The sequence below is a fragment of the Ambystoma mexicanum genome, chromosome 2p, assembly GCF_040938575.1.
Source record: "Ambystoma mexicanum isolate Mex_15411 chromosome 2p, UKY_AmexF1_1, whole genome shotgun sequence".
NCBI lineage: Eukaryota > Metazoa > Chordata > Amphibia > Caudata > Ambystomatidae > Ambystoma > Ambystoma mexicanum.
In genome coordinates, this window is record NC_090923.1 from 636,369,773 (window position 1) to 636,396,022 (window position 26,250).

The following is a 26,250-nucleotide window of genomic DNA, read 5'->3' on the forward strand; positions in this document are numbered from 1 at the left end:
AACTACTTTTTATATTCGACCGCGAATATTTTCCTATGGGATTTTCCCATTGTTCGAGGCTACCAACTTTAATTATTTAATTCTCATAGCCTCGAACATACCGCTGGTTTATTTAATTAATATTAATTCTCCGGTTGGTATTTTTTTGCCAAGACTCAATTCTAGAATGGCGTTTGTGTTCTCTTCTGTGACTCCAACCCAAGTCGAGCTCTTTGTTCCACTTTTTGGCAGGCTTCTCCACAGAAGCCTCCAAAAGTGGTGCCAGTCTGTCTGGGTACCACAGGGGATGTGGGAGGGGGTTTAGGCACCCTGGACTGAGTTACCTTGGTAACTCAAGTCGCACTCTTGTGTGATTTGGCCCAAGTGGTGAGCCAGCCGGCTCACCACTTAGCATGTTTGAGTGACAGCTAGGCTGAGTGAATGGGGGTTTTCTGCATCAAAGCAGGGCTTTGGGGACTGGAACTTCAGAAGTCGCCACAGGACCTGAGGATCCGACGAGGGAGAAGCTGAGCGACCTACCACGACGACACCACCGGTGGAGCCCTGCAGAACCGACTCACCACTTCCCGACGACAGAGAAGATCTCCCGGCTGGAGAGGCTTCTTCCCCTGACTGGTGGGCACAACCAGTTTTCCTTTCTTTCTTCGCACCCCAGCCAGGTTTGTGGTCGAACTGCCCGTGCCAAGCACCCCGGCAGCCAGATAGCCACTCACCACTTAACCGCGTATCACCGGACCGCTCCTTGTACCTGAGAAACTCTGCGGCTGGTTTCTTCCCTAGCAGTGCAACGGACTCCTGTCTTCCTCCCGGACGAGATCCTCTCTTCCCCCGGACGAAGCACCGACTTGCACCCGCTGCCAGGAACAACTGCCCCTGCTGGAGCGTTCTCACCACTTTAAGGTACCGTGTCCGCCAGGCCTCCCTTTCTAAAGATTGCTACAAGGTAATAATAACTCCTTAACCTTCTGGACTGGGCTGGGCTTTGACCCTCGAACTGGTCCCTTTCTGTGGTCCAACTCCTTTTTGAACCTTTACAAGACCTTTGTGCACTGCAACCGTGTGACCTTGGACACCTTTCGTTTGGATCCTCCGAAAGTGGATCCGGCCTCTTGAACTCTAACCTCATGGTTTTTCTTTGCCTTCCTCCCTTGTTGTGTTCTTGAAAAAGTGTTGGGATCTGTTTCCATTTGTTCTCTCTTTTTCTCTCCCTTTTTAAAACGAACTATTAGAGTGCCATCTACGTTAAGCGCTCACCGCTGTCTGAAAATAAGTGGGGCTTTACTTAAGACTTGTCTAATATTTTTTTAAGGGAGTGTATATCTTTTAGTGACCGTGTTTTTGAATTACTTACTATTAGTGCCTGTGTGTTTTTCTAGATGTGGTTTTTAAATAAATAATTATATCTCTTATACACCAAGCCCTGGTCAGTGTTTACTTGTTCTATTGTGTGCTCTTGACCTATTGTGAATACTCTGTATACTGCCTAACTCTTCTTGAGGGAAGTCTGACTGCTCAGCCACAGCTACCAAGTGAATCTGTGTGGTACAGACTGCTACCAAGTGGGTTTACTGCCAAACATGTGTAGTCCTAAATCTTTTGCAGTGGTCCCAGAGGGAACTGCACAGGTTTCTGCCTAACAGCCTGTAACTTGCGGATCCTCCGCTCTCCTGCTGTCCTGCGCTCCGCTGTGGTGCTCCCTGGAAGACCCCCACGGCTCCAACTTGAGAGTAGTCCCATGGTAGGCTGCCGTTCCTCCTTCAGGCGTGCGCCGTGACCGTCTGGCTGCTCACCCGTCCCCTTCAGAGCTTGTCCCGGCTCCCTCTCCCTGCCGGGGCGCTCCACTCCAGCTTCTCCGCGCTAGTCCTGAAGCCCTGCCTCCAAAATGCGGGCTCCTCACCTCACTCCCTCCGGGGGCTGGGTCGCTGTAGTGGCTCACTGGGGGCACCTCCTCTCCCCGTCTACCGCACTGCTCCGGACTGCTCCGTCGGCCGCCCGGCGGTGTCCCTAGGGGCTCCTATCTTCTCTGGCACACTCCGCCCCACTGCCTGCCTTCATGGCAGTTACGTCCGTCCTCTGTAGAGCCTCCCCGCGGTGAGTCGCCTGCACAACCGAGGTGCTTGCCTCTCTGCTGATGACCTCTGAGCCAGCCCGCCCGACTGGGTCCCGCTTGGTGCCTCTTTTCCCGCCGCCTCTGCCTCCTTTGAAACACTCCCCAAAACGATTTGGCCCGCGCTATTGGGGCTTCTTGGCACCGCAGCTATGCACCCGGGGAACTCCATGCTCACGATTGGTCGCCTGCACGACCAGGGTGCACTCCTCTACGCCGATGGTCGATGAGCCAGCCCAACCGACTGGATCTCGCTTGGCACCTCTTTTCTCGCGGCTGCCTCCTCTGTTGAAACACTCCCCAGGATGATCTGCGCTGCATGCCTGGGGCTTCTCGGCACTGTAGCAAAGCACCCGGGTACTTTGTGCTCCGTTTCTGCTGCCTTTCTGCTGGGGGAGAGGTGGGACCGGAGGCCGCAGAGCCCGGGAGCAGCCGTCGGCGCGTCTACTCTGCCGACGGCTGCTGGCGGCCATCTTGGAATTCCATTAAGACTTTAACGTTCAAAACTGTTTTGCTTATTGCAATAACATCAGCCTGCAGGGTAAGCGAGTTGCAGGCTCTTTCCTGTAAACCTCCACATACAGTTTTCCATAAAGACAAGGTTATTCTCAAGGTGAAACCTTCTTTCTTACCTAAGGTAGTCTCCGACTTCCACTTGTCGCAAAAAATCACTTTACCAACTTTCTATCCACCCCCCCCCATCCTAGAAAGGAGGAGGAAAGATTACATAGACTGCACCCAAAAAGGGCTCTGTTTTTTCATATCTAGAATGGCTATATTTTGTCAAAATGACCAATTATTCATTGGCTATACTGGCCCCAAATTGGCTAAACAAACCATATCCAGATGGATCATCCTGGCTATTGGTGGATGTTACAGATTAGCGGGCAAGGACTCGCTGCAGGGCCTAAGAGTACATTCCACAATGGGGCATTTCAACCTCTGCTGAACTTCAGAGGTGTCCCATTCAAAGACATTTGTTCAGCGGCCACTTGGTCATCTGTTCTCACTTTTGTGAGACTACTGGCTGGATTCATCTTCCAGTCAGGGAGGACAATTTGCAAAAGCGATCCTTCATTCGGTCTATGATTAGAACAAAATGTAATTCGTACTCCCACCACCAAATTATTACTGCTTTCGGAGTCTATCATAAAATGAGGAATACGTTCGAGGACAAAATCCATTTGAAAAACAAGTTACTTACCCCAGGTAATGTTCTTTCGATTGGATGTTCCTCCCTCGTATTCCTCATCGCCCCTCATAGCCTACCCTGCCATACAATTCACCTGTTCTTACACTTTATGCCTTATTGGAGCCTAGGGTCTATGGTACACCTGGTAATTCCTCTTCAGGGGGAAACGGAACTGAAGCCAACGGGCACTGCATGCGCTACTTATACTGATGATGACGTCGACAGTTGAACGGCAGCCCTCGAGGGACATCGACGAGACGGCACACAGCACCCCCTGTCGAAAAAACATTCTGAAGCAGCTGAAGCTGGAGAGAGAATTGTCATAAGATGTGGAATACGTGGGAGGAACATGCAATCGAAAGAACGTTATAGGGGGTAGCTAACTTGTTCTTCTATCCATCCATTTTAGGGCAATACATTTGCGGGCAAGTAATACTACTAGCACTATGAATTTGCCAGGTAGCTTTGGGTGTGATGCGGAAGGCTTAGGAGACATGTCAGAGGACATCTAATGGCTTCTGTGGTGGTAATGTCTGCTAGCATTTCAGAAACCTTGCACCAATATTCTGCGATTCTAGGGCAGGTCCAGGTCATATGTATGTGCTCCAACAATTTTGAATTGTGTTCTTTTTTTTAGCAGGGTACAAGGGCTGTTCCTCCCTCCCTCGTCTAGAAGTAGTGTTTTCCACCACCGTAACTCAGGCATCCCTTGTCCCTCTGTTCTTATATTCCAGATAGTGACCCACCATTGTCTATTTTCTAGGCTCGCTATTCTGAATTACTGATAGGCAATTACCCTCTCTATCTAGACTCCCACAGGGACTTCTTTGACTAGCCCTACACTATCAGTTTGATAGTAGCTAACAGTGGATCTTGGGAAGTGTCTTCAGACACTGAGCCGCATTCTGTCTCCTTTTCTCATGTCCTGATGTTGTTCTCCCTGTGTCTACATACTTTTTTCCTCTCTACTTTCTACTCCAAACTCTACCCACCTTCAATCCTGCTGCTCCCTGCGTCTTCCTTCTCTGTCTCTACTTTTACTACTTGTCCTCAACCTTCGATGTTGCTACTCACTCCTCCACACTAATAATCCCTCCACACCACTACTTCCACTCCTCCCCAGTCGCGCACATTTCACACTCACAACTCGCCAACTACACTCCCTGTAATAATCTCGCTCAGTAGTCTTCCACGCACACTCACCACTCTGTACCACTTGCTCTCACCAACCAACCAATACCTTGCCTCCACACACCAGTCCACTGTCCTTCCTCTTGCTGGTCTCTTGGTCTGCTACCTCCTCCTCCTCCTCCTCCTGAGACTTCCCCCGATCAACCCACAACTTCCAGTTTACTTAAGTCTCTCTTATCTTCTTCCTCATCCTCTGATTGGTTTTCAGAACCTGGCCAATCTGGTTCACACTTTCATACCTGGACAGTTTGAAAGAGCAGGATTAGCCCGACCCCTTTTCTCTGCTTGCGGTCACTGTTTTCTAACAGTGGCTGCCTGCGCTGCAAATGCCCAAGTTCATGTTGGGGACAGAGGTGAGGTTCCCTTCAAGCTAAGTGAAGTCCTAGTGAGCGGCTGCCAGTCTTTTTTAAGTCCCTGGGGGTCTAGGATGGTATTACCTCCAAAAAACGAATGACAAAATAATGAGGCTGAAAACATAGAGTTTTGATAAATAAAATTGTTTGCATTTTTATGCACTTTATTTTGCAAAAAATAGATGGAGGGGGTTTTGGGGGTGGTTAAGGGAATACATTAAGGCGGGGGAATGTGGCAGTGCGCAGGGCGTCTTCTCTCCCCCACACCCCTGCATTTAACATTTTAAAAAGTGCAAAAATTAAAAGGCATTTCAGAAATGCAATAACAAAAAAATTGGTGTTTTCAGCCTCGTTATTTTTTTATTTATTTAAACGTCGAACCATCTAGGACGGCCACAGCAGATTTGCTTCCCTGCATGCTGAGGCTGCGGAGCACTGCGTGGCTTCTGGACTAGCCATGTACACGCTACAGCTCTTCTGCTGTTATCTCCCTTCGCGTGAGTTCTGTTTCTGTGAATATTTCACTCCCCGGGTTGGCTCTGATGGTGTGCTGATGGACTGCTGTTATGTGGGTGGTATCCACTCATGGACAGGGTTCCATGTGATGATATCCCCGCAAAAATATCGCCATACAAAAATGTTGCCATATTTTGTGGCGATTACCCTGCGGGGGACACCCCCGCAGCCCCCATATATTTTTAAAGGGAGCGGGGGACACCACCGCAACCCCCCCACCCATTCACCCCATAAATTATCCCTATCAAAAATATCGCCTATGGCCGTTGCCGACGACCATATGTTCTGCGATATTTTTGGTGGGGATAATATTACCTGATACCATGGAAAGAACTGGGCCATTATTTCTGTTAAGAGGTAGGTTTGCTGCAATTTGCTACTGCACATATAAAGACTTACACATGGGCAGACAGGAATTTTGGTTCTCTCAACTGCCACCTCCCCCCTTTGAGGCAGGATTGGCTTTTGCTACCACCCTATTAAGCCTCCCACCCAAGGCTGAAAGGGGTTCCTGTCCCTTCGTGACAAGGTCGGGTTACTTGTCACAGTTACATTACTAGCGTTCAGGCCGGGACCTGTTGTATCCATATGCATAGCTCTATTGGTTCCCATGTGTCATCAGTAAAAACTCAGAGCTTGCACAACTAGATGAAAAATGCTTTATTGGTTATGTGGCAGGAGGAATGCAGTGTGTTGAATACTGACTAGCTGCCCTGTTTTACTTGTAAGCCGAAGACTTACCATTGTAGTAACAGGACTACTTTTCTTTGCAGATTTTGAACAATCCTACGGAGATTGCAGATTTGTACAGAGAGCTCAGTCAGTTTCCTGCTCTCAGCAATGCATGCATTGGGCCTGAAGTCACAACGCAGTATGGAGGAAAATACTCCAATATCTACACAGGTGTGTAGCCACTATTTGTCCTGCTTTAAATCTCTCTGCTAACCGTATAATACAGCCAGGTGCAGTTAATCCTTAACTCCTAATATAGTATGTATTGTTGCAGATGGTGCAAAGAATAATCCAAATATCAGAGATGGTTAAAATGATTTAATTAATGGTTTTTGCAGGGGGGTGTGGCCTGAGCCCATGTGGTGAGGCTGTGAACTCGTACAGCTCTCATCCTGAGCCTCAAAAATACAAACGTGCGGCGATGGGCATCCCTGGCCCCATATTCAATCAGAAATCTGGGGGGGACACCGACGCCCTCTTGTGCGACATTTCCTGAACTAAAATCGGACTCTCTGGATGGAGTGAAGGCGGTCGGAAACTTGGCCCCGTGAGGGAGAAAATGGCAGATGGGCCGCGCTGTAGTGAGGAGACGGGGCGGAGAAGCGACTGTGAAACACAGCGCTCCCTGTCTGACTGATGGATCGGAACTGCTAGAGGTGCACACGACTCAGGGCTGCCAAGCTCCCAATCCCCCAGGCCGCTGCAGAACGTTAGCTGGAGAGGGACGCACACCGTGCCCTGACACGCATAGTCCCCGAATAGCGGAGCGAGCGGACCGTTGCTCATGGATGCCAGGACCTAGGGGCTGTGTCGGGCCGGTGGAGCGCGGCTGACTGTGCGCCTCATTCTGGGAGAGGTACAGTGAGGGGCCTCGGATCGTACCCAGGACGGATTGCCTGGTCGCTGAATGCCTGGGAGCGACCCGGATCAAATCCAAGAGTAGAGCTGACAACATTGATTGCAGGTCCCGGGCGGCCAAGACATAGTGGCTGGGCCACGGCACAGCGGGAAGACTGACTCGATCCGCAGCTTGGGTGGAACTGGGCTCACGCATCTGATCTAACTGACCAACTGATCTAACGTGAGGCCACATTGAAGGTGTGCACTACCTGGAGGAGGCACAGCGGGCAACACAACTCCCTAATGCTGAGACTGGAGGGTGCGATAGCAGGTTCCTGGGAGGCAGTGGGCCCCGCGCAGCAACGCTATTGGCCAGCAACGCTACTCACTGCAACGGATGCGAAGAGGACATCTAAGGTAGGAGGCAGACCCAGATTAGTTGCGCTCCTCCGGCATGAAGATTGGGCCCCTGAGGAATGTATTCACTGTGATTGTGAAGTGAAGTAAACACTGTATTGGCTGGTGATGTGGCCTCAGCGTGCGCCTGCCAGTAGCTAGTGGCTTGCATTGGGAGGCAGCTGTTGCTTACGCTGACGCTGGGCGAGTAGGTGCAAGCCAATGAACTGTACATTGTGTGGGTAGCCTGGACTTGTAGCCTGGACTTCCCTGTCATTGCTTGCAATTGGGGCCTACTAAGAGAAGAGTGTGTGAGAGAGTGGCTGGCTGGTGGAGCAGTCGTGCTGCTGAGTAGCTGGCAACCACTGGGACACAGGGGGCCTCAGGAACTGGGCACTTGCTGCCAATAAGTACCTTGGACACTGGAACGGGCAGCCCTGCCTTCACTCATTTTTAGTGATATATTAAGTGCTGAGTATTGAACATCTAAACACTGTATTGCTGGTGCTTCTGCGAAAGCGCAGCGCTGTGTGGGAATCGGCACACAGCGGTACTCGACAGAGCAGCCCCCAGCCCAACATCTAGTCACACACACTTTGAGGGGGTGATTGGCTCCCTGGGATGGCTGTAGAGTGGTAGGGGAGCAGGGCCTATCCCCCCAGTTGAGATCACATGTCTTGGTGACCACTGAGAGTGCACCTGACAGCCGCTGCAGGGAGTGGAGAAGGCAATAGGCACCACCTGCTGTCTGGCGGCTATAGAGTTTGCTTGGTGCTGTGGTTGACAACGGAAAGGGTCAGCTGAGTCACAGGGGTGCAGAGGACTTACAACAACACTTGGGCTTGCAGGGCTGCCTTGGCTGTTGGTGTTGTGCTTGGGTCTGGATTGGGATTTTGGCCAGGATCTATACTGCCCTCGGGTGCTGAGCCTTCTGCTCTCCTTGCCTTGCTTGTAGTAAAAAGTGTTAATACAGAAAGCGCAGGATTGTATCCATTAAAGGAATTGAAAGGGATGACTGTGTATAGTAATCCAATATACGAACAGCCTGCTTTTAGTAGTGATGATAGTCCAGAAGAGACTAGGAAAAAAGAGGAAACATTTAAGGCCTTACAAAACATGGAAGAGAAAGGTGAATGACCAACTATATCAACAAATCTAGAACGGGAAATTAAGAGATGGAAAGGAGAAAAGGATAAAGCTGACGAGGTAATGCTCGTACGGAAAGAATGGATGGGAGGACAGATACTACTCAAGCTAGAAGGAAAGAGCATTGAGGAAGCTAGGCAAAGGGAAGATCGAGACGAGCAAGACAGAAAAGACTGGGAGCGAGAAAAGAGATTAAAAGAACACTGTATCAGGAGGAGCAACAAAAGAAAGAAGAAAGGGCAGAGGAACAAAGTAAGTATGATAATAAGCTTAGGGCAATGGAAGAACGAAGAGCGGGGGAAAGGAGAGAAGAAGTGAGAAAGTAAGAAGAGAGAATTGATGGGAAGCAAGAAAGCAGATGGAGGAGTACTTCCTCTTCAATGATGCAGCGGAGGTGGGAATTCAATCTGTCTGTGATGGTCAAGGCAACCATAAGAGGGACCCTGATGAGAATAGGCGCTCAGAAAAAGTGAGAAGGGGAGGAGAAGGAGGTTAAGCTCTGTAGTAAAAAAGGGGAGCTACAAAAACCGGGAGGTACCCAGAGGCAATATATTTCACCCGCTAAGGCAAAAGAGCTCTGAAGATATAAGACCTAGCTGAAAGCTATCCTGATGCAGGAAACAGTAAAAAAACCTCCTGTTCCTGAAACAGAAATACCATGAAAAGGGGACCGAGCAGACAGGATCCTGGCATGGAGATTGAGGGAAGAGAAAAAGAGGAGAGCCATTGGGGTTATTAGGAGGGAGGATAATAGATACTTACACAATGTCCAGAGTATAGGGAGTGAGTTTGTAGAATATTACAGAACCCTCTATTCGTTGGAATGGGTGGGGGAGGTGTCCCAAATAGATGATTTTTTGAAAAGGCTGCCAATCCCAGGGCTCCCAAAAGAGATAGCGGAAAGCCTAGAGAACACTATAACCAGAGAGGAAGTCATGCAGGCAATTGTGGGAATGAAATCGGGGTCTGCCATGGGGGACGATGGATTTACAATAACATTTTATAAACTATTCAGATCCCTGTTGGCGCCACGTTTAGTTAAGATATTCAGCGTGTGTTTGGAGGGCATACGACCCCACACCATGATGATGGCAGTCATTGTCGCGATCCCAAAGGAAGGGAAGGACCCCACCAGATGCTCCTCCTATAGGCCCATTTCCCTCCTCAATGGAGATGCGACGATACTGGCAAAAGTCCTAGAAAAAAAGACTGGAGGGGAGTATGCCGCTACTAGTACATGGGGACCAGGTGGGATTTATCAGGGGAAGGCAAGGATCAGACAACATTAGGAATACTATCAACCTGATTTAAGGGGCACAAATGGGAGGCCAGGACGCATGCCTAGTGACGCTGGACTCCGAAAAGGCCATTGATAGGGTCGAGTGGCCTTTCAGGATGAAAGGTTCTGGGGAGGATGGGGCTGGGAGCAAACTTCCTAAAATGGGTGACAGAACTATATAACGGGTCAAGGGCGAAGGTTTGGATAAATGGGGCCCTTACGGAGACCGTTGAACTCCTGAGAGGGACCAGGAAGGGATGTCCCCTCTCCTCGCAATGGAGCTGTTGGCAATTGCTATTCAAATGAATGATTGGATCAAGGGTATCGTGGGTAGAGAACTTGAATGCAAAATCTTGCTGTTTGCGGACGATGTAGTGGCCTACCTCACGAATGTTCGTCTCCCTTCCAGCACTAATGGCCCAGATTGTGAGTTTGGCCGCCTCGCGGGGCTCAAAATTAATGTGGCAAAATCTGCTATCCTGCCGTTACTGGCACAGAGGCTCCCCCACCTAGACATGAAAAGGAGTTACCTGGGTATGATGGTTAATCGGAGAAGCATTTAATGCCTAGGCATATGGGTGACAAGGGATCGGGGAGAAATGGTGACAGCTAATTATGATCCCTTCCGCACACAGCTCACGGCAGACTTGAAGAGGTGGCACCCTTTGATACTGACCTGGTACGGAAAGATGACCTCTATAAAAATGAATGTCCTCCCCAAACTGTTGTATCTGTTTGCAGCCATCCCGAGTCAGCTCCCAGAAAAGGTTTTTCTAGAAGTTACCGGAGAGCTCCGTACGGTTATATGGGGAAATAAGACCCCAAGGGTGAAAATGGAATCCCTTACCTTTGGGTTCCCTGATATCCGCCTGTTCTATAAGGCGGCACAAATCAGAGGGATGTTGGAACATATGAGGGAAGATCTGAGGATGTACTGGACTTACTTGGAGGATCTGGTTGCGCATCCTCTAAAGGTTAGGGACTACTTCTGGGCCCGCCCAGATGAATACCGGAAAGCATGCGGTCCCACCCTACGTTGGGAGTTTTTTGGTCAGTCTGGCGGAACTCAAGAGATGCACAGGGATATACATCATGCCCCTCTCCTATGTTCTCAATATGGAGGCCACCATTCGAGTTGGGGTGCCAAGGATTCACGCATTCGCAGAGGTGGTCAGATGCAGGTCTTGATGGGGTGGGGCAATTCTTTGAGAGTGGGAGCTTCTAGGAATGGGGTAAGGTGAGCGACATACTGGGAGGGGACTCCATCTCAATATTTGAATATCTCCGCATTAAGGGTATCCTGACAGACCCAAAGTGGGGGCAAGGGATGACTAGAGAATTAACACCAGTGGAAAAGGTCCTGGACCAGTTAGTGTCAAGAAAGGGTATACTGTCCAAATTATACAAGGCGATGAATGAAACCGGCTTACAGGGGAGGCAAACTACCCAGAGATATTGGGATGAGTTGGTGGGTGAAGAGATCCCAGAGGAGGAATGGGCACAAATATACAGAGAGGTCTTCCATGAAGGGTTGTTCACCTCCACGATAGAGCACAACTTCAAATTGTTAATGGGATGGCACAGGGACCCGGTGAAATTGTCTAAAATGTTTATGGGAGTATCTCCACTCTGCCTTAGGGGTTGCGGTAACCCGGAATCCCTGGCCCACATGTAGTGGCAATGGCCCAAGGTACAAGTATTTTGGACAGAGGTGCTGAGCTGGATGGAAGAGGTAACAGGAATAGGGTTAGATGGGAGGGAGGAGGGGCAGGGGGGAGTAGGGGATCTAGACTGTTATTGCCAAAGTGGGTTACACTGGCACTTGTTTGTCATATAGAAAAATCTGGTTCTCTTTATAAATGCTAATAAAATCAAGTTTAAAAAAGAAAAAGGAGACCATGGGAATGCAAGATCGAGTGCATTCAGAATTAATTAATGGAGCCCAGTCCAGTAATGCGATGGAGCGGCATAGAAGAGTTCCTCCCGTTACAAGGAGCAACGTCGGGGCCATCTAAAATTACATTAGATGAGAACTTCGATATAGGAAGCATCGGAGATAGAATCGATGAAGCGTATCAAGATTTGAGAGCAAAAGGCGAATCGGGAAGCCGAGAAAAGGGAGACCGATAGATCTATAATCTCCCAATCACGAGGCGAAGAGGGAATCCCACTCTATCCGGAGCATAGAGCTCTTTCTGTAAGCTGATTTAACTTTAGACAAAGGCGAAAGAGAAGAGAACTATACTAGTTGGGGACTAGATCTGTCGGACGAAGAAAGAGAAACCTTCTGTGGGGAGTAGGGAAGAAGTGCATGCAGTCCCGAGAGATGTCTACAGACAGACAAGGAAGTAAGATGGTCTGATCCAGAGCAGCCTAAAGATAGAATGGCATATCCTATAGTATATCCAGAGCACACTAAAGGACGATCTTCTAGCGAGAGGGTGAGAATCAGTGCCATATGTGAGTCGGTTAAGGTCCCTACCTGGAAGACGGCGATTAGGCACCATTGTCCGTACTATGTGTAGGCAGACGATGGGAGCGGATTGTGGTATAGGGTTTACGCAGTTTCCCCTATTGGATAAGGGAGGGGCGAGACCACAGTATATTCCTTGGCCACAAATGGACAAGGATATTTTAAGGTGCAAACTCCCCAGCTTAACGGCGGGTGTGGGGAAATGGATTTATGAGTTAGAGTAGATGACCGGAGGAAATACCCTGACAATAGGGGACATTAAGGGTCTCCTAGCAGTTGTTTCTGGGGAGAGAGCAGATGACATTTGGATGAGAGCAGGGTATGCAAGTGTTATGGCACAAAACATGGCGCACATTGGAGCGCCATTTAATAACTGTAGGGCAGATGTTTGGAGAGCCCTTAGGGGTACAATATCCTGACGTGTCGGATATGGGTGTGATCATGACAAGAAAGATAATGAAGATCCGCTTGCTTACATTCAAGAGGGATGGTCTCTTGAAATGCGTGAGACGTGGAGTAAACCGTGGCAGTATTTTACCACATTTTGTGTCAGGGATTGCCTGAGGCAATGCAGAGGCAGCTCAAGAAACTAGCAGTGATGGAAGAAAAACTGTGGCCTGAAATACAGTTGACTATAGTACATCACTATCGACTGCTGTAAGAGAAAAATAAAAAGAAAGATGATCCTCGTAAAATTGAGGAAGCGAAGCTAGTCCAGAAAAAACAGTCAAAATATGCTATAGAAGGAGCGGTATTGACAAGCAGAGAAGGGTTGGGAGTACAGCAAACAGGGGTCATATCGCAGATGAATAACCAGCATTCAATGAATCAAGAAGCAAGTGGGTTTATACAGCGAGGCAGAGGCATGGGCTACAGAGGAAGGGGTGGATTTCAAAACACTCAAGGTGGGTTCCAGAATGGGCAGAATGAGAACCAGAATGCACAAGGAGGATTTAATCAAGGAGGGTTATTTAGACGAAACCCTCCTATATGTTGGCCGTGTGGAATGACCTGGCACATTGCGCGCACTTGTGGGTGCCAAGGGTATGTAAAAAATGAGCAATACTCAAGAGGTGGTACAGCTTATCCTCCAGTACATAGCTCACAGGCTAGGGAAGGATTCGCCCAAGATCAAACGGTGTATCAGGCACAAGCACCACAAGTGCAACAGATGCAGCAACCGCAGCAATCACAGCAAACACCATTTGAATATGCCACAAGGGCAATCACAGCACGCCCCTATGCAGATACAGCAGAATGCAAACACAGGGCAGTTAATGACACCTAGAATAGGGGGTGTCACTGTGGTGGGAGGAAATCCTTTTACAGGAACATGAGTATGTATGTATCAATAGGAGGCAAAACTTTTTCATTTTTAGTTGATACTTGGGCTACTTGTTCATGTATACGAGAGGGAAAATATCCAATGTCAGGAAATGCCATGAATGCTCAAGGATTCTTTGGAGCTACAAGTCGAGTTCCTTTTACTGATGAATTACCATTCTCTATAGGAGAATGTGATATGTTTGTTTCGCTGTTGTATTCACGGCAGACACCACTTAATAATCTGGGGAGAGATTTAATATTTAATGACAAAACTGAATATGACTATTTCTTTCACTGATGAAGGTATAGTGTGCTCCACTCCTGGGATACATTATATGAATGTGGGCTAGTTCATATTGGCATTTACAGGGCAAATTGCCCTGCGAGGTGTGCCGATAGAACCAGACGTTTGTCTCTGTGGTAAGCATTCTGTTAACATGGCTACCTGGCTTAGTGGGAAAAACTATGAGAATACCTAATGTGTTTTTGCTTAATCTACAGATACCTATGAGTGAAAACGGAGAGCAGACAATCCCCATAGAATTAGATGCAGCCACAGTATGAGGGAACCTGGCAATGCTCGAAGGCAAATATGATGAGGGTACGCCATGGAGAACAATAATTGCCATTGGGAAAGAGTGTAGATTAACTGACGTCACTGATGATGACATGTTTAGAGATGATCCAACAGATGATTAAGTAATATTTGAAATAAGCATCACCTATTGGATCAGGATAGTGGAAAGGGAGATCCCACAGTGCATTACAATAATGTGGCAGGTAATCCTCTTTCCTAACAAACAACATATGGAAGAAGCTCATATTGATTTCTACTCTTAAAATACTATGCAGCGTTGTCTTAGCTACAAATTGTCAACTAGCAACGCTAGGATTCAAAAAAGATGAGATCTTTGTATCCAGAGCTGATGAAGACTTGGAGAAAGTGCCAAGTATTTTATGGACTACAGGCCCTTATAAAGTAGGCCTATTAAAGGGAGTGGGAGAGGTTAAAATAAAGCTGAAACCAGGAGCAATTTTACCTTGAGTAAGACCATACCCAATGTCTCGAGAGGCAGATGAGGGGATTTTCATTTCTTAGCGTTAATGGATCAGGGCATCCTAGTGCCATCGGAGTCAACTTACAATACCGCAGTGTATCCGATTAAAAAAAAATCAAAGGGAGGGTCGTGGAGATTTATACAAAGATATGAGAACAATTAACCAGATTGTAGAAGCCAAGTTTCCTTTAGTTCCGAATCCGGCAACGATGCTATGTAGTATTCCGGTGGAAGCACGATATTTCACAGTGATTGACTTGAAAAATGTGTTTTTCTCAATCCCGTTGCACAAGGCCTCACAAGAACTGACTTCATTTTAGTTTCGCCAAATTAAGCTGAAACATACTTGTTTTCCTCAGGGTACTGTGAGTCTCTATCGATCTTTAATAGGGTCCTGCAGATGGACATTGGCAGTATTGATTTGAAAAGTACTGTGATACAGTACGTAGATGACATTCTGATTTGTAGTATCACAAAAGATGAGTGCAGACAAGATTCGATTCAGTTAATGACTATCCTTGCAGACAAGGGATACAAGGTAGACGAAGAGAAGTTTTTTTTTGACTTTTGACAAGAAGAAGTGTTGTACATAGGCCAGTTGATCTTACATGAGGGAAAGTAAGTGACACCAGGAAGAGCTGAAGCAATTATGTAAACTACAAAACCGCACACGGTAAAGCAGATGCAGCGATTTTTGGGATTGTGCAATTATGTGAGTGCATGGGTGTTTGACTATAGTTCATACACAAGACCCATTTTGCAGGCTTTAAAGAAAGCTCAGGTGAACAAAGAAAACAATAGAATGGACTGAGGAAGGAGAGGAAGGATTTAAATGGCTAAAAAAGGCAATTTGCATGGCTCCAGCTTTAGGGATTCCCAGCTATGCTGACTAATTATTTTGTTTTCACATACTGAAGGGACGGCATTGGGGTACAAAGCTTTGGCATATTACAGTGGGCTATTAGACCCAGTAATGAAAGGGCATTTCCCATGCGAACAGTCATTGGCAGCCACTGCATTCGCAGTTGAGAAGTTTGCAAGCATCATAATGGACTGTTCCGTGACACTCTTTGTAGAGCATGCTTTGTTTGCCATTTTGCAGAAACCTAATTGTACGTTGACATCTCAAAGGGCTTCTGTGTATGAATTTATTATATCTAATTCATCGATTAAAATTGTTAGATTTAAAATAGTGAACCCTGCCACATTTATAGCTGAACCAGAATGCAAGTATGTGCATGATTGCGCTAGTTATGAAGAATTCTATGATGACATTCCACACGTTAAGGAAAATGCATTATCAGGAGGAGAGATTCTTTTTATTGATGGTTCTTCAAAAATTGACCAGACAGATAGGAAACGATAATTAGGTGCCGCCACAATAAGGCATAGAGCAAATGGTGAATTTGAGGTAGTATCGAGTGCAAGACTACCATCTCACTTTTCGGCACAAGCGGAAGAATTGATAGCACATATTGCAGCGCTTGAAAAACATGGAAGCAAATAACGATCTACAGTGACTCGTCCTATGTGACGTCAACTGTACACGCAGGGCTAGCATGTTGGAAAAGGAGGGGCTACCTCTGAGTGGATGGCACTCCAGTGCAACACGCATCATTATTAGACAGGCTTATCAAGGCACTACAACTCCCAGTAGCCATATCGATAGTTAAATGCGTAGCACATACAAAGCAAACAGATTTTATTTCTTGTGGGAACGTAGACGCAAAAGCCAAAAGGGCTGCATATTCACCAAGTTTTGATACTCCAAATATTAAGGAAAAGGTGGTTAAGATTATGGTGCTAAAGGAAGGGTGTAACCACTTATGAAGAGCTCAGTTAATGGAAATCCAAGGCACTGCACCGCAGGAAGAGCAAGAATTGTGGAAACAAAGGGGGTGATCTTTATCTCCCACAGAAGCACTGTGGCGACAAGACAATACCGGAAAGCTGGTGATGCCAGTAGCATTATTGAAGGTAGCACTTGAACAGCTGCACTAACCCGCGCATGTAACTAGGGAGAGTCTTGCTGCAACTATTGCAGAGGATTGGTTTGTGCCGAACCTGTTAAAACACATTGCATTTTATGTAGTAAATTGCATCGTATGTCAACAGTTTACCGCTGGGCATACACGGAGAACAATTGGAGGAGTAATTCCTTAACCGAATGGTCCTTTTCAGCATTTAAATATCAATTATGTTGAGATGCTGCAAGAATGTAGTGAATATAGGTATCTAATAGTGGTGGTGTGTCCCTTTTCCAGGTGGATCGAAGCAGGTCATTGTACACACCCTGATGCCATTTGCGCAGTGAAGTTTATAGTACGTGAAGTCTTTCCAAGATGGGGAGTGTGTGAAGTTCTGAGATCCGATAATGGGCCACATTTTGTTAATGAAGTATTTGCGCAAATAGTGCTTCCTTTGAATATAAAACACAAGTTTTCTTCTGCTTATCACCTGCAAGCAAACAGATTATGTGAGAGACTCAACAGCCTCTTAAAGGAGAGGGTCGCCAAGATGAATTTGACACTGAAGCCCGCTGGAGTAAAGGGCGCTGCTGTTTCAGCTGTGCGGCTGGTCTAATGTGCGTCTACCTGCTCAAGACTGTGTGCTCTGACCCCCAAGACCCCACTCCGATTCGCATCAGTCTGACGGCTGGAGCCGTCAGCAGTTGAAGCGAGCAGGGCTTTTCTCGTTTTGTTTCCTGAGTCGTCACATGACCAGAGTCACATGACCACATTGAGCCACTCCTCCAGGAAGTCCTGAATAAAGCCAGCATAGCGCAACCTTTGCAGCGTGAAGTCCGCTGGAGTAAAGGGTGCTGCTGTTTCAGCTGTTTCCAGCTGGATCCAGTGGGATCTGTGGTAAGTGCTATTCAATCCAGCGTACTCTTTCACACTTTGTAGACTATTGTTGAACGATCGGCCGCATTCTTGCCACTACAATCTACTAATGGAATCTACAAAACCCTGTACGCGTTTACAGGGTAAACTAGAGGAATCTGTAGCCATACTGAATAAAAACAAACCCAACAAGAGACGTATAGTAAACCCACTTACAATACTAAACTTGGAGAGGACAAAAAGATAGAACCCACAAGTGTTGAATGTTTTACACTGCAATTAGAGAAAGAAGACAAGTCTCTTGCAGTACCATATACGGATCCAACTTCACCAAAAGGCATCCTGGATGACCTAACTCCTTTCACATCGGAATATTTACTGCCATCAGGAAACAAGCTACCAGTAAAAAGAACACCACAGCCCCTTGATCCCCAGATTTCACTGCATCTAGCCCAACTAAAGGCTGGTTCCTCGACGCAAAATATTTCCAACCCAATTCCTCAGTTATTAATCAAACCTATCTCTACAACATTATCTGACTCAAAGAATCAGCAGGTTATGCCGTCCATCTTATCCAAATCTTATGTAAATGTATCCCCCGATCGAGTAGCATCTGATTACTCCAAAACATCTTCATCGCTACGAGTGCAATCTCAATCTTTGAACAAATCAATGCAGAAACCTACCTATGAGGACTTGTGGTTCACACCATCCCTCCAAGAAAGAGCAAGAGCAGCCAAAAGTGGCAATCAACATATTACCGTGTTGACCCCACTAACAACGAGTGTACCAAACCTCTGTCTGTTCGCAATTACGCATCTTTCTCTTGATATCACAGAGATAGATGCGATTATGGACTCTCAAGAGAAAAGAACTGAAGTCTTTAGCAGAGTCCTTAGTTCTAATCAAATCAAAAGATCAATACATCCACGCCTATTGTACCTAAAAGAACTCTATGTACCCCCTTTGACATTTTTGACCTCTTCAAACCCGGGCTTGTGGGACACGAATCATCGACTAAATCAAAAAATAAAAAAGCCCCCAAAAAATCTCAAACAGGGTTGCGTGCATTTTTTAGAAAAATGCAATCAGTGCAAAAATCGCTATCTGAAAATACACCCAAAACTAAGAAACAAACCACTCAAAAGCAAGCCATCCAAGAACATGTTACTCCAACGTTATCAAACATGAATCCCTCGAACATCCCAATCCGACAAGAGGATCAGCCACAGCCTGAACCACTTGATGCGCCTTTAGCAGTAATTAATCAAGATTCATCTAACCATCAGACTTATTGCCAGTCATGGGCATAACTACGTCTGATGACTCGATTGATCGTAATTCCATCTCCGTAGACTCTCAAGATGATTTACTAATTGTCCTGGATGAATGCCAAGACACGTCTTCAGAACTCTCCCAAACAAATCCTCATTACCAAGATCCCTCAAATAACATCTCCTTTACATACTCAACAGTGTCCAATGATGAATCCTGGCCATCACCAGAAATGCAAAACGACTCAAGGAAAAATGATATCCCGGCAGGCCAAACGAATCCTCCACTTATCAGACCGATCTTTCAAAATCCAATGAAGCACTATTTCCAATTACGACAAACACGGAAGACCCCGTAATTATGAATAGAGCAAACATCCTGCGTATATTCAATGCAATTCCACAATTAACCCAAATTGTTTCTGATGACCTCGAGGTAATCCTCTTTCCTAACAAACGACATATGGAAGAAGCTCATATTGATTTCTACTCTCAAGATACTATGCAGCGTGTCTTAGCTACAAATTGTCAACTAGCAGCGCTAGGATTCACAACAGAAGAGATCTTTGCATCCAGATTGATGGCGGAAAAAAAAAAATCCAAGAAACTTGCATTGTACAACCGATACGCACATAACAAACAAACAGAACAACACCTGCCAAGACCCAGAAACATGTAAAAGATACCGATCACCAGTCTCGTAAAACAATTCCTGGAAACAACCCAATAAACACATATGATGCTATAAAACGACAAAAAATATGGCGTGACCATCAACGCACTCTCCAATGCAAAACAAGATCTAACCTCCCACAAGACAACTTAAGTCAATGCAGCAGAAAAATGTATCTATAACAACCAATATGTAAAGATTCCAATTCGAGTAAAACATCTTTGTGCTCCTGGAACACGAGAGGCCACAAACATCTTTTTGACAAAGGTTCAGCAACTCTTGCAGAATCAGACATTATCTGCTTACAGGAAACATGGTTGCATGAGGAGGTACTCTGTGATGGATTCATAACTTTGATGAATCCTGCAATAATTTCACAACATGGTAGACCTGCATCAGGAATGATGATCTTAACGAAAATCACGCACTCATGGTCGATAATAACAAGAAAGAATATCCATTCTTGGGCCCAGTACATTACCATAGTTACACCGACCTTCTCTAATAATGTGGTTCATTGCCCCGAAACCATCTACATAACCATTTTTAACATCTATTGGAATCCAATTGCAATGTCCGACAATACATTTATAGACTCAATATGTGAAGAAATTGACAATATTGCTGTCGCTAATTGCCAAGCAGAATTCATCATAGCGGGAGACACGTCAAGTAGAGCTAGAAAATGGATTAAAGAACTAAATCCCCGCAACATTTCCTTGAGTGATCAACCCATGAACAACAAAGGACTCCCGCTCCCAACTTGGTCACAAGAAAACTCTACTTCAATCATCGATTACATCTTCATTTCTGAAGGATTACGGAAATCAATAACCTCTACTGCAAATTCCTCACATTCTACCAGCAACCAATACCAAATAACAATTTCATGGGCAATGCAAAAACAAAAGGATCAACGATTAATTTTACCAGATCTTGAACCTACTAACGGGTTGAATAGACTTCGAATAAAGCACTATCAGACAGCCGCATTAGTCTTCACCTTTGAAGAAGCGCCTCTTCAAGCTCGCTTAAAACTGAACTATGGATGGATCCTGGAAAAATACCTCCAACCGCGACCAAAGCATAACAATTCAGAAAAACACACTCACAGACATCACTTCAACATTGAAATTAAACAGAAGAAAGAGCTTCATCAGAAACAATTACGAAAAAAATAAAAAAAAACCTGATTTTGAAACTGAAATAAAAACAAAAATATTTAAACTCAATAAAAGCAATTAAAGCTACAATGAAACAAAACGATGCAGAAGCAATCTTAACTGCGCTGAACCAGAAAAATACAAGGCACCTATGGTCATTATTGAACGATTCATCTAGTGCCCATTCCATGATTCAAGAAGTCGAACCACACATATGGATTAACCATTTTGCAAATCTCTACAAACGAAACAGTGAAAACACTACAATAAATGACGTAGAGAAAGAAGACCGCTCTTGGAATTTGAACTGGGAAATAGAAGATATTAGAAATACCATCATGGCCCTCAATCCATCCCGCGCACCAGGTCCCGATGGACTATCAAATATCACCCTCAAAGCAGCTCCCGAAGAATGGGCCACCTTTTTCATCCATCTTCTCCACCTTATAGGAAAGACAAAAGAAATTCCGCGCACCTGGTCAGTAGCCATTCTGATTCCAATCTTCAAGGCAGGAGACCAAAAAAATCTGGCTAATTACAGACCTATAGCTCTCTTAGATCCTCTAGGAAAACTATTTGCAGGCTACCTTTTAAAGAAACTTAACACTTGGGCAGCAGAATATGACAGGCAAGAAAAAAGACAAACTGGTTTTGTCACCAAAATAGGAACCAATGTGAACCTTCTTCTGTTGAACATGATAAAATACGAGGCTATAGTTAAGACCCTCACAAATTTATGCCATCTTCATAGATCTAAAGATGGCTTTTGATTCTGTCAACAGACAAAAACTTTGGACCAAATTAACATCATGGGGTTGTCCTTCCATCTTGAATTCAATAAAACCGCTTTGCTCGAACATTTCCATCCAAGTGCGGCTCACGAATGATGGTATGGCGATTCCCACCTGGAACGGCCTGAAACAACGGTGCCCCTTGGCTGCCTGTCTATATAATATGTACACTTTTGACTTCGGGAAAAAAATCCAAAATAAAGTGGCAAATCCTCCAAAGATTAACAACGAACCCATTCAAACCTTAATTTATGCTGATGACATTATCATCTTAGACAAAACTGAAACAGACCTTCAAAAAACACTAGATAAAGCACGAATCTTCATCATCGAAAACGAGCTGCAAATAAATACAAACAAAACTAAGGTAATGAAACTTTCCACTCAAAAAAACAAGAACCAAGACAACCTAAAGATATATCTTGAAAACAAAGACATTGCGACAACTAAGACAATAAAATATCTGGGGGAATTGATTAATACCTCCTTGAATGAAAAAGAATGGAAAGATCACATTGAGGGAAAAGCAAGATCATTGGCAAGACAAGGCAGTTTTTTCCACCTAAAATATGCAACGTACTCAATAAAAGCTACAACTATGTTATATAAACAAAAAGTAATTCCGATTTTGACCTACGCCAGTGAATCACTAATTAATCAGCAATCAATGAAATGCTCCTGTTACGAGGGGATATTCTGGAGGAAAACTGTAACATTGCCAAAATCATTCCCGATGCCAAGAATTCGATTTGAAGTAGCCCTCCAGTCAATACAATCTATAGTCCTCTGGAAGCAAATGGACCTCCATGGGAAAATAATCTCGGAAGATAAAATGGCATCCTTGGAAATCCTTAAAGAAAAAAAAACGGGCTTTTCAAATTTCAGCTCTGTCGAAGTGGACTTCCGAGATTAAACAAAAAATGCAAACCGAAGAAATCGCTGAAGAAATGCTGATAAACAGACCACTGCATGCAAAACGAAAAATTCAAACCAATGATTGGATAAGAACTGTAGACAAACAAAGTAGATACAAACGCCATCTCAAATGTGAAATTGAAACAAGGGCTCTTCATGAACTCCCATGCTACCTGAATCAATTTCCGGATCGCAACATTCGTGATCTCTTTTTGCGCTTCCAACTTAACATTTTACTGACCTGTGACTACTTGACTATGATGGTCAAATCAGATAATGCATCCTCTGACTGCCGTTTCTGTAAAGAGCTAAACACGCGAGAAACACTTTTCCACTTGATTGTGGTCTGCCCAGCTCTCAAAGAGAAAAGCAATCTATACAGAGACTTCTTCAAGATATCTGGCAAACTAATGACGACCGAAGAAAGATGGGCAAAACTATTAAGAGGACAAGACCAACGCCTTATAATCCCAGTAATCAAATTTTGGATTGAGATTAGCAAAAGAGCTCTAAACAAATGATTGAAATGTAATGATTTAACAACACTTTTTAGATGTAACAAATGTATAAATGAAAAGTTTGTCAAACCAAACAAAACATTTTAAACAAAAAAAAAACAATTGACATTGAAAAAGGGATGGCTGTATTGCCTGCCCTCAGCACTATATGCTCTAAGGAATCAGCCTAGTTTGGACCATCACCTCACGCCCCATAAACTAGTAACATGAAGACGAATGAGTGCCTTTGCCTCCTCCATCGAGGAGCAGAAGCGATGCCCAGAATACTGCAGAACTGTTAGGAAATTAATTAAATGAGTACTTAACATGTATGACCGCTAGTATCTCTGTCATTTCAGATCAACTCAAGCGCAAGAGGTGTCGGTCTACGCACACAGATGAAGACCATTCAGCAAGCAGAAGTAATAACTACCATCGACCCCAAAGCTATTTATTTGCGATTTAATATTGATTCGGAATTTCACCAGGAAGTGGTGTGAGCCCAGATTTGTAGTCCCTTTTGTTGTTGAAAACGTTACTCCCTCAGCAGTAAAAGTTCAGGGTAGGAGACCGTGGATCCATTTCAGAGATGTAGTAAAAGTTTGCAGTGGAGAGGCTGACGCACCCCAAGGATTAATTTGTAAACAAGATGAGAAGAATTTCAGCCTGTGCTAACTCGATCCATCGATGAGGAGGAAGAAGGACGCTAAGCTGACTGATTGATTAAAAAGGTGCAGATTTTCACTTAGACTGTGGCTCCCCCGGACACTCTTTATAGATATTATAGCAGGAGTGAAAACTCAGTTCTTGGGCCACAGAGTACTTTGAAAAATGTACTTAAGAAGATTGTTGATACATTGTGAAGTATGTTTAAATGACTGCACCTAATATGAAATTGGAAGTGTGAGCAATACGCTGATTCTTTTTGCAAAACAGTTATTTGGGTGACCTCATGGTTCTGTCAAATGTCGATGCCCATAGAATTTTACTTGCTGTTTTCGTATTCATCCTTCAAATTTATCCTGCTATTATTGGGCGTAGTGTCAACATACGTACTTTTCTGCATGATCCTAAAAAGGGCCCTGCAATAAGGAGGTTGCTCACAGTGATAATCGATCAGATTCTGCAGTTACCTGAGCATTTAACATAGTTGCCTGATTAAAAAGGTTTGTTCCTTCCTTAAAAGTAGTACACCGGCATAATGGGGAAACATGAGCGTGATCCAGTTTCTAAAAATGAGCATGTTCAACGACGTTCAAAGAGTCACAAATAGTGGGGACTATTGCAGTGGTGTATAATATATGCATGTTCAGCATTTATCTTTATTATACTGGTTCTGGTGATTAATACACTTTATTTCACAAATCCAAGTAAGGAAGAAATGCCTTTTAGTCTCTCCACTCCAGTGACTCATGCAGAATTGTTTATTACTGAAAACCAAAGACCTTTTGTGATTTCTTTTTTTTCTTTTTTTCACACCAGTGGCTCGTGTAAGGTTGCCTAATGCTGCGATAGATGTTCCTTTGGTCGCCCCTGTGGGATGGACTTTTTCTGATATACTTCTTAATTACTATGCAAACACTTATACGAAGGGAAGGAGACGCACGAGAAGCACAAGGGAAGATGGTTATGAATTCAATAATTATCTAGATGGCACAGCACACCTGGGTAACATGTGGTATCAGCACATGAAAAACGTAGGAGAGAGAACTTCTAAGGAGAGCTGTTATGTTTGTGCTCTCATACCTTATGCTATGGGGAATTCTAAGATATTCATAGCTATAGAAGTAGCAGTCCAGAAAGCACATTGCCTGACACACCTTGCACTCTGCCATACGCAAGGTCAGTTCCAGGGTCGAACAGCATCCTTGGAATGGGTGACGGAGAATACAGCCCTGGAAGAAGATGATTATGTGCAAGATTTAAAGACAAGAGAGAGACCTCACACCAGAGATCACGTGATAAGATATGAACAACCTGGAATGAATGGAGCAGGAATCTGAAGGGAAGTAAACCAAAAGCTCGATTGTCAAGGAAAGCATTATGAAGAAATACAAAGATGCAACAAGAGGTCTGCTGCAAATCAAGGGAACAGTGCTGACTCCAGAAGGATGGGCGGAAGGCCTGATCGTGTGCAAAGCGCCAGCACTAACCAGATGACCTGAAGCAATTTTGTGGCCTGCAGAGAATGAATGCAAGCATCATTGGCCGAACATTGTAAAATTGCTGATGTGGTTCGATGATAAAGGAGGACCTTTGCAGATAGTACCTCTAGCAAATGCATCCCTGTGTTTTAGAAACAATGGCACAAGGAAAGTTGGAATTACTCAACAGTGCAGCTGCATTTTTGATGTACCAGACATGAAGGATGGAACAGTAGTGATAATGGACCACTACTGGGCCTGTGGATTTAGAGCCTACATGAAGCTGCCCAAAGACTCGGGAGGGCTGTGTTTCATAGTACTAATCCATCTTCCAGATTTGGTGATACCGAAGAATGACCTGAACATTGGAGAGTTTCCAAAAGCTGATGCTGACATGAGGAAGAGGAGATCAGTTCAATTTCTTAACAGGGCAAGAAGGAATAATTACTTTTCAGCTAAGTCAATAGAAGCTTTTGATGCTATTCCATATGAACACAGGTTGTTCAGTCAGACTTTGGCGATCTTCGCAACCATCTTAATTCCAGGGATCTAGGCGAATGCAAATGGTTGCAAATCATCGCTGGGAGCTCCTGCAGACGATTAATACAACTATAAATGGATTCAATGCGATCAAGGATGAACTGAGAGCCAAAAGACTAATGACTCTCCAGAATAGATATGTTCTATACATGATCACTGCAATGGATGGAGGTGTTTGCGCCAAAATTGGAGAATCATGTTGCACATTCATACGTTCTCACAACGAGAATGCGACCTTGACAGAGGCCATAACGTTGCTGACAAACCTGCACACCAAAATGGAGAATGAGACAGAAGATATTGCAGATGACAGCTGGTTCGTGTCCATCTTCTCATGGGTCCCATAATAGATGACGAATATCTTCAAGCTCATGGGAGCAATACTAGTGATGGTGATGTTAGTGTTCTGTGTAATCAGGATAATAAGTACACCGTGCAAGAAGACAGTAAAGAAAGCAGTAGGAATGAAGATCATGATAGATGTCTAATCAGGATTTGGACCCAAGGAATTTAGAGATGAAGAAATCGGAGACTATATAAAGGCCAGCATCTTAGCACCAGAGGGAATCGAAGTTCCTGCATCCAAGAAATCACAAGAAGTATGTGGGATGATGGATCTACTGTAATCCGAATGGCCAGTGCAGCCATATGACCTGGAGTGTTGACGAACATGTAAAATCAGCAGGATCCCTGAAAGGAGTGTTGAAGATTTGGACTCCAAAAAAACCACTTCTTCAAGAGAGGGCATCTAGATGTGGAGACTGGTGAAGGTGTGGTTGATGAATCAACCAGAGGGGAGGT

General features: G+C 45.0%; 1 protein-coding gene across 2 annotated transcripts in view; it reads left to right on the forward strand.

Annotated features, from left to right (window-relative positions):
• LOC138566630 (acylamino-acid-releasing enzyme-like) overlaps positions 1 to 26,250 on the forward strand; it is a 1,701,869-nt gene that overhangs the window by 257,469 nt on the left and 1,418,150 nt on the right. For both annotated transcript variants that reach the window (XM_069644170.1, XM_069644171.1), the window contains exon 3: positions 6,133 to 6,262. In XM_069644170.1, coding sequence (XP_069500271.1) covers positions 6,133 to 6,262 — 130 coding nt within the window. The remainder of the gene's footprint in view (positions 1 to 6,132; positions 6,263 to 26,250) is intronic.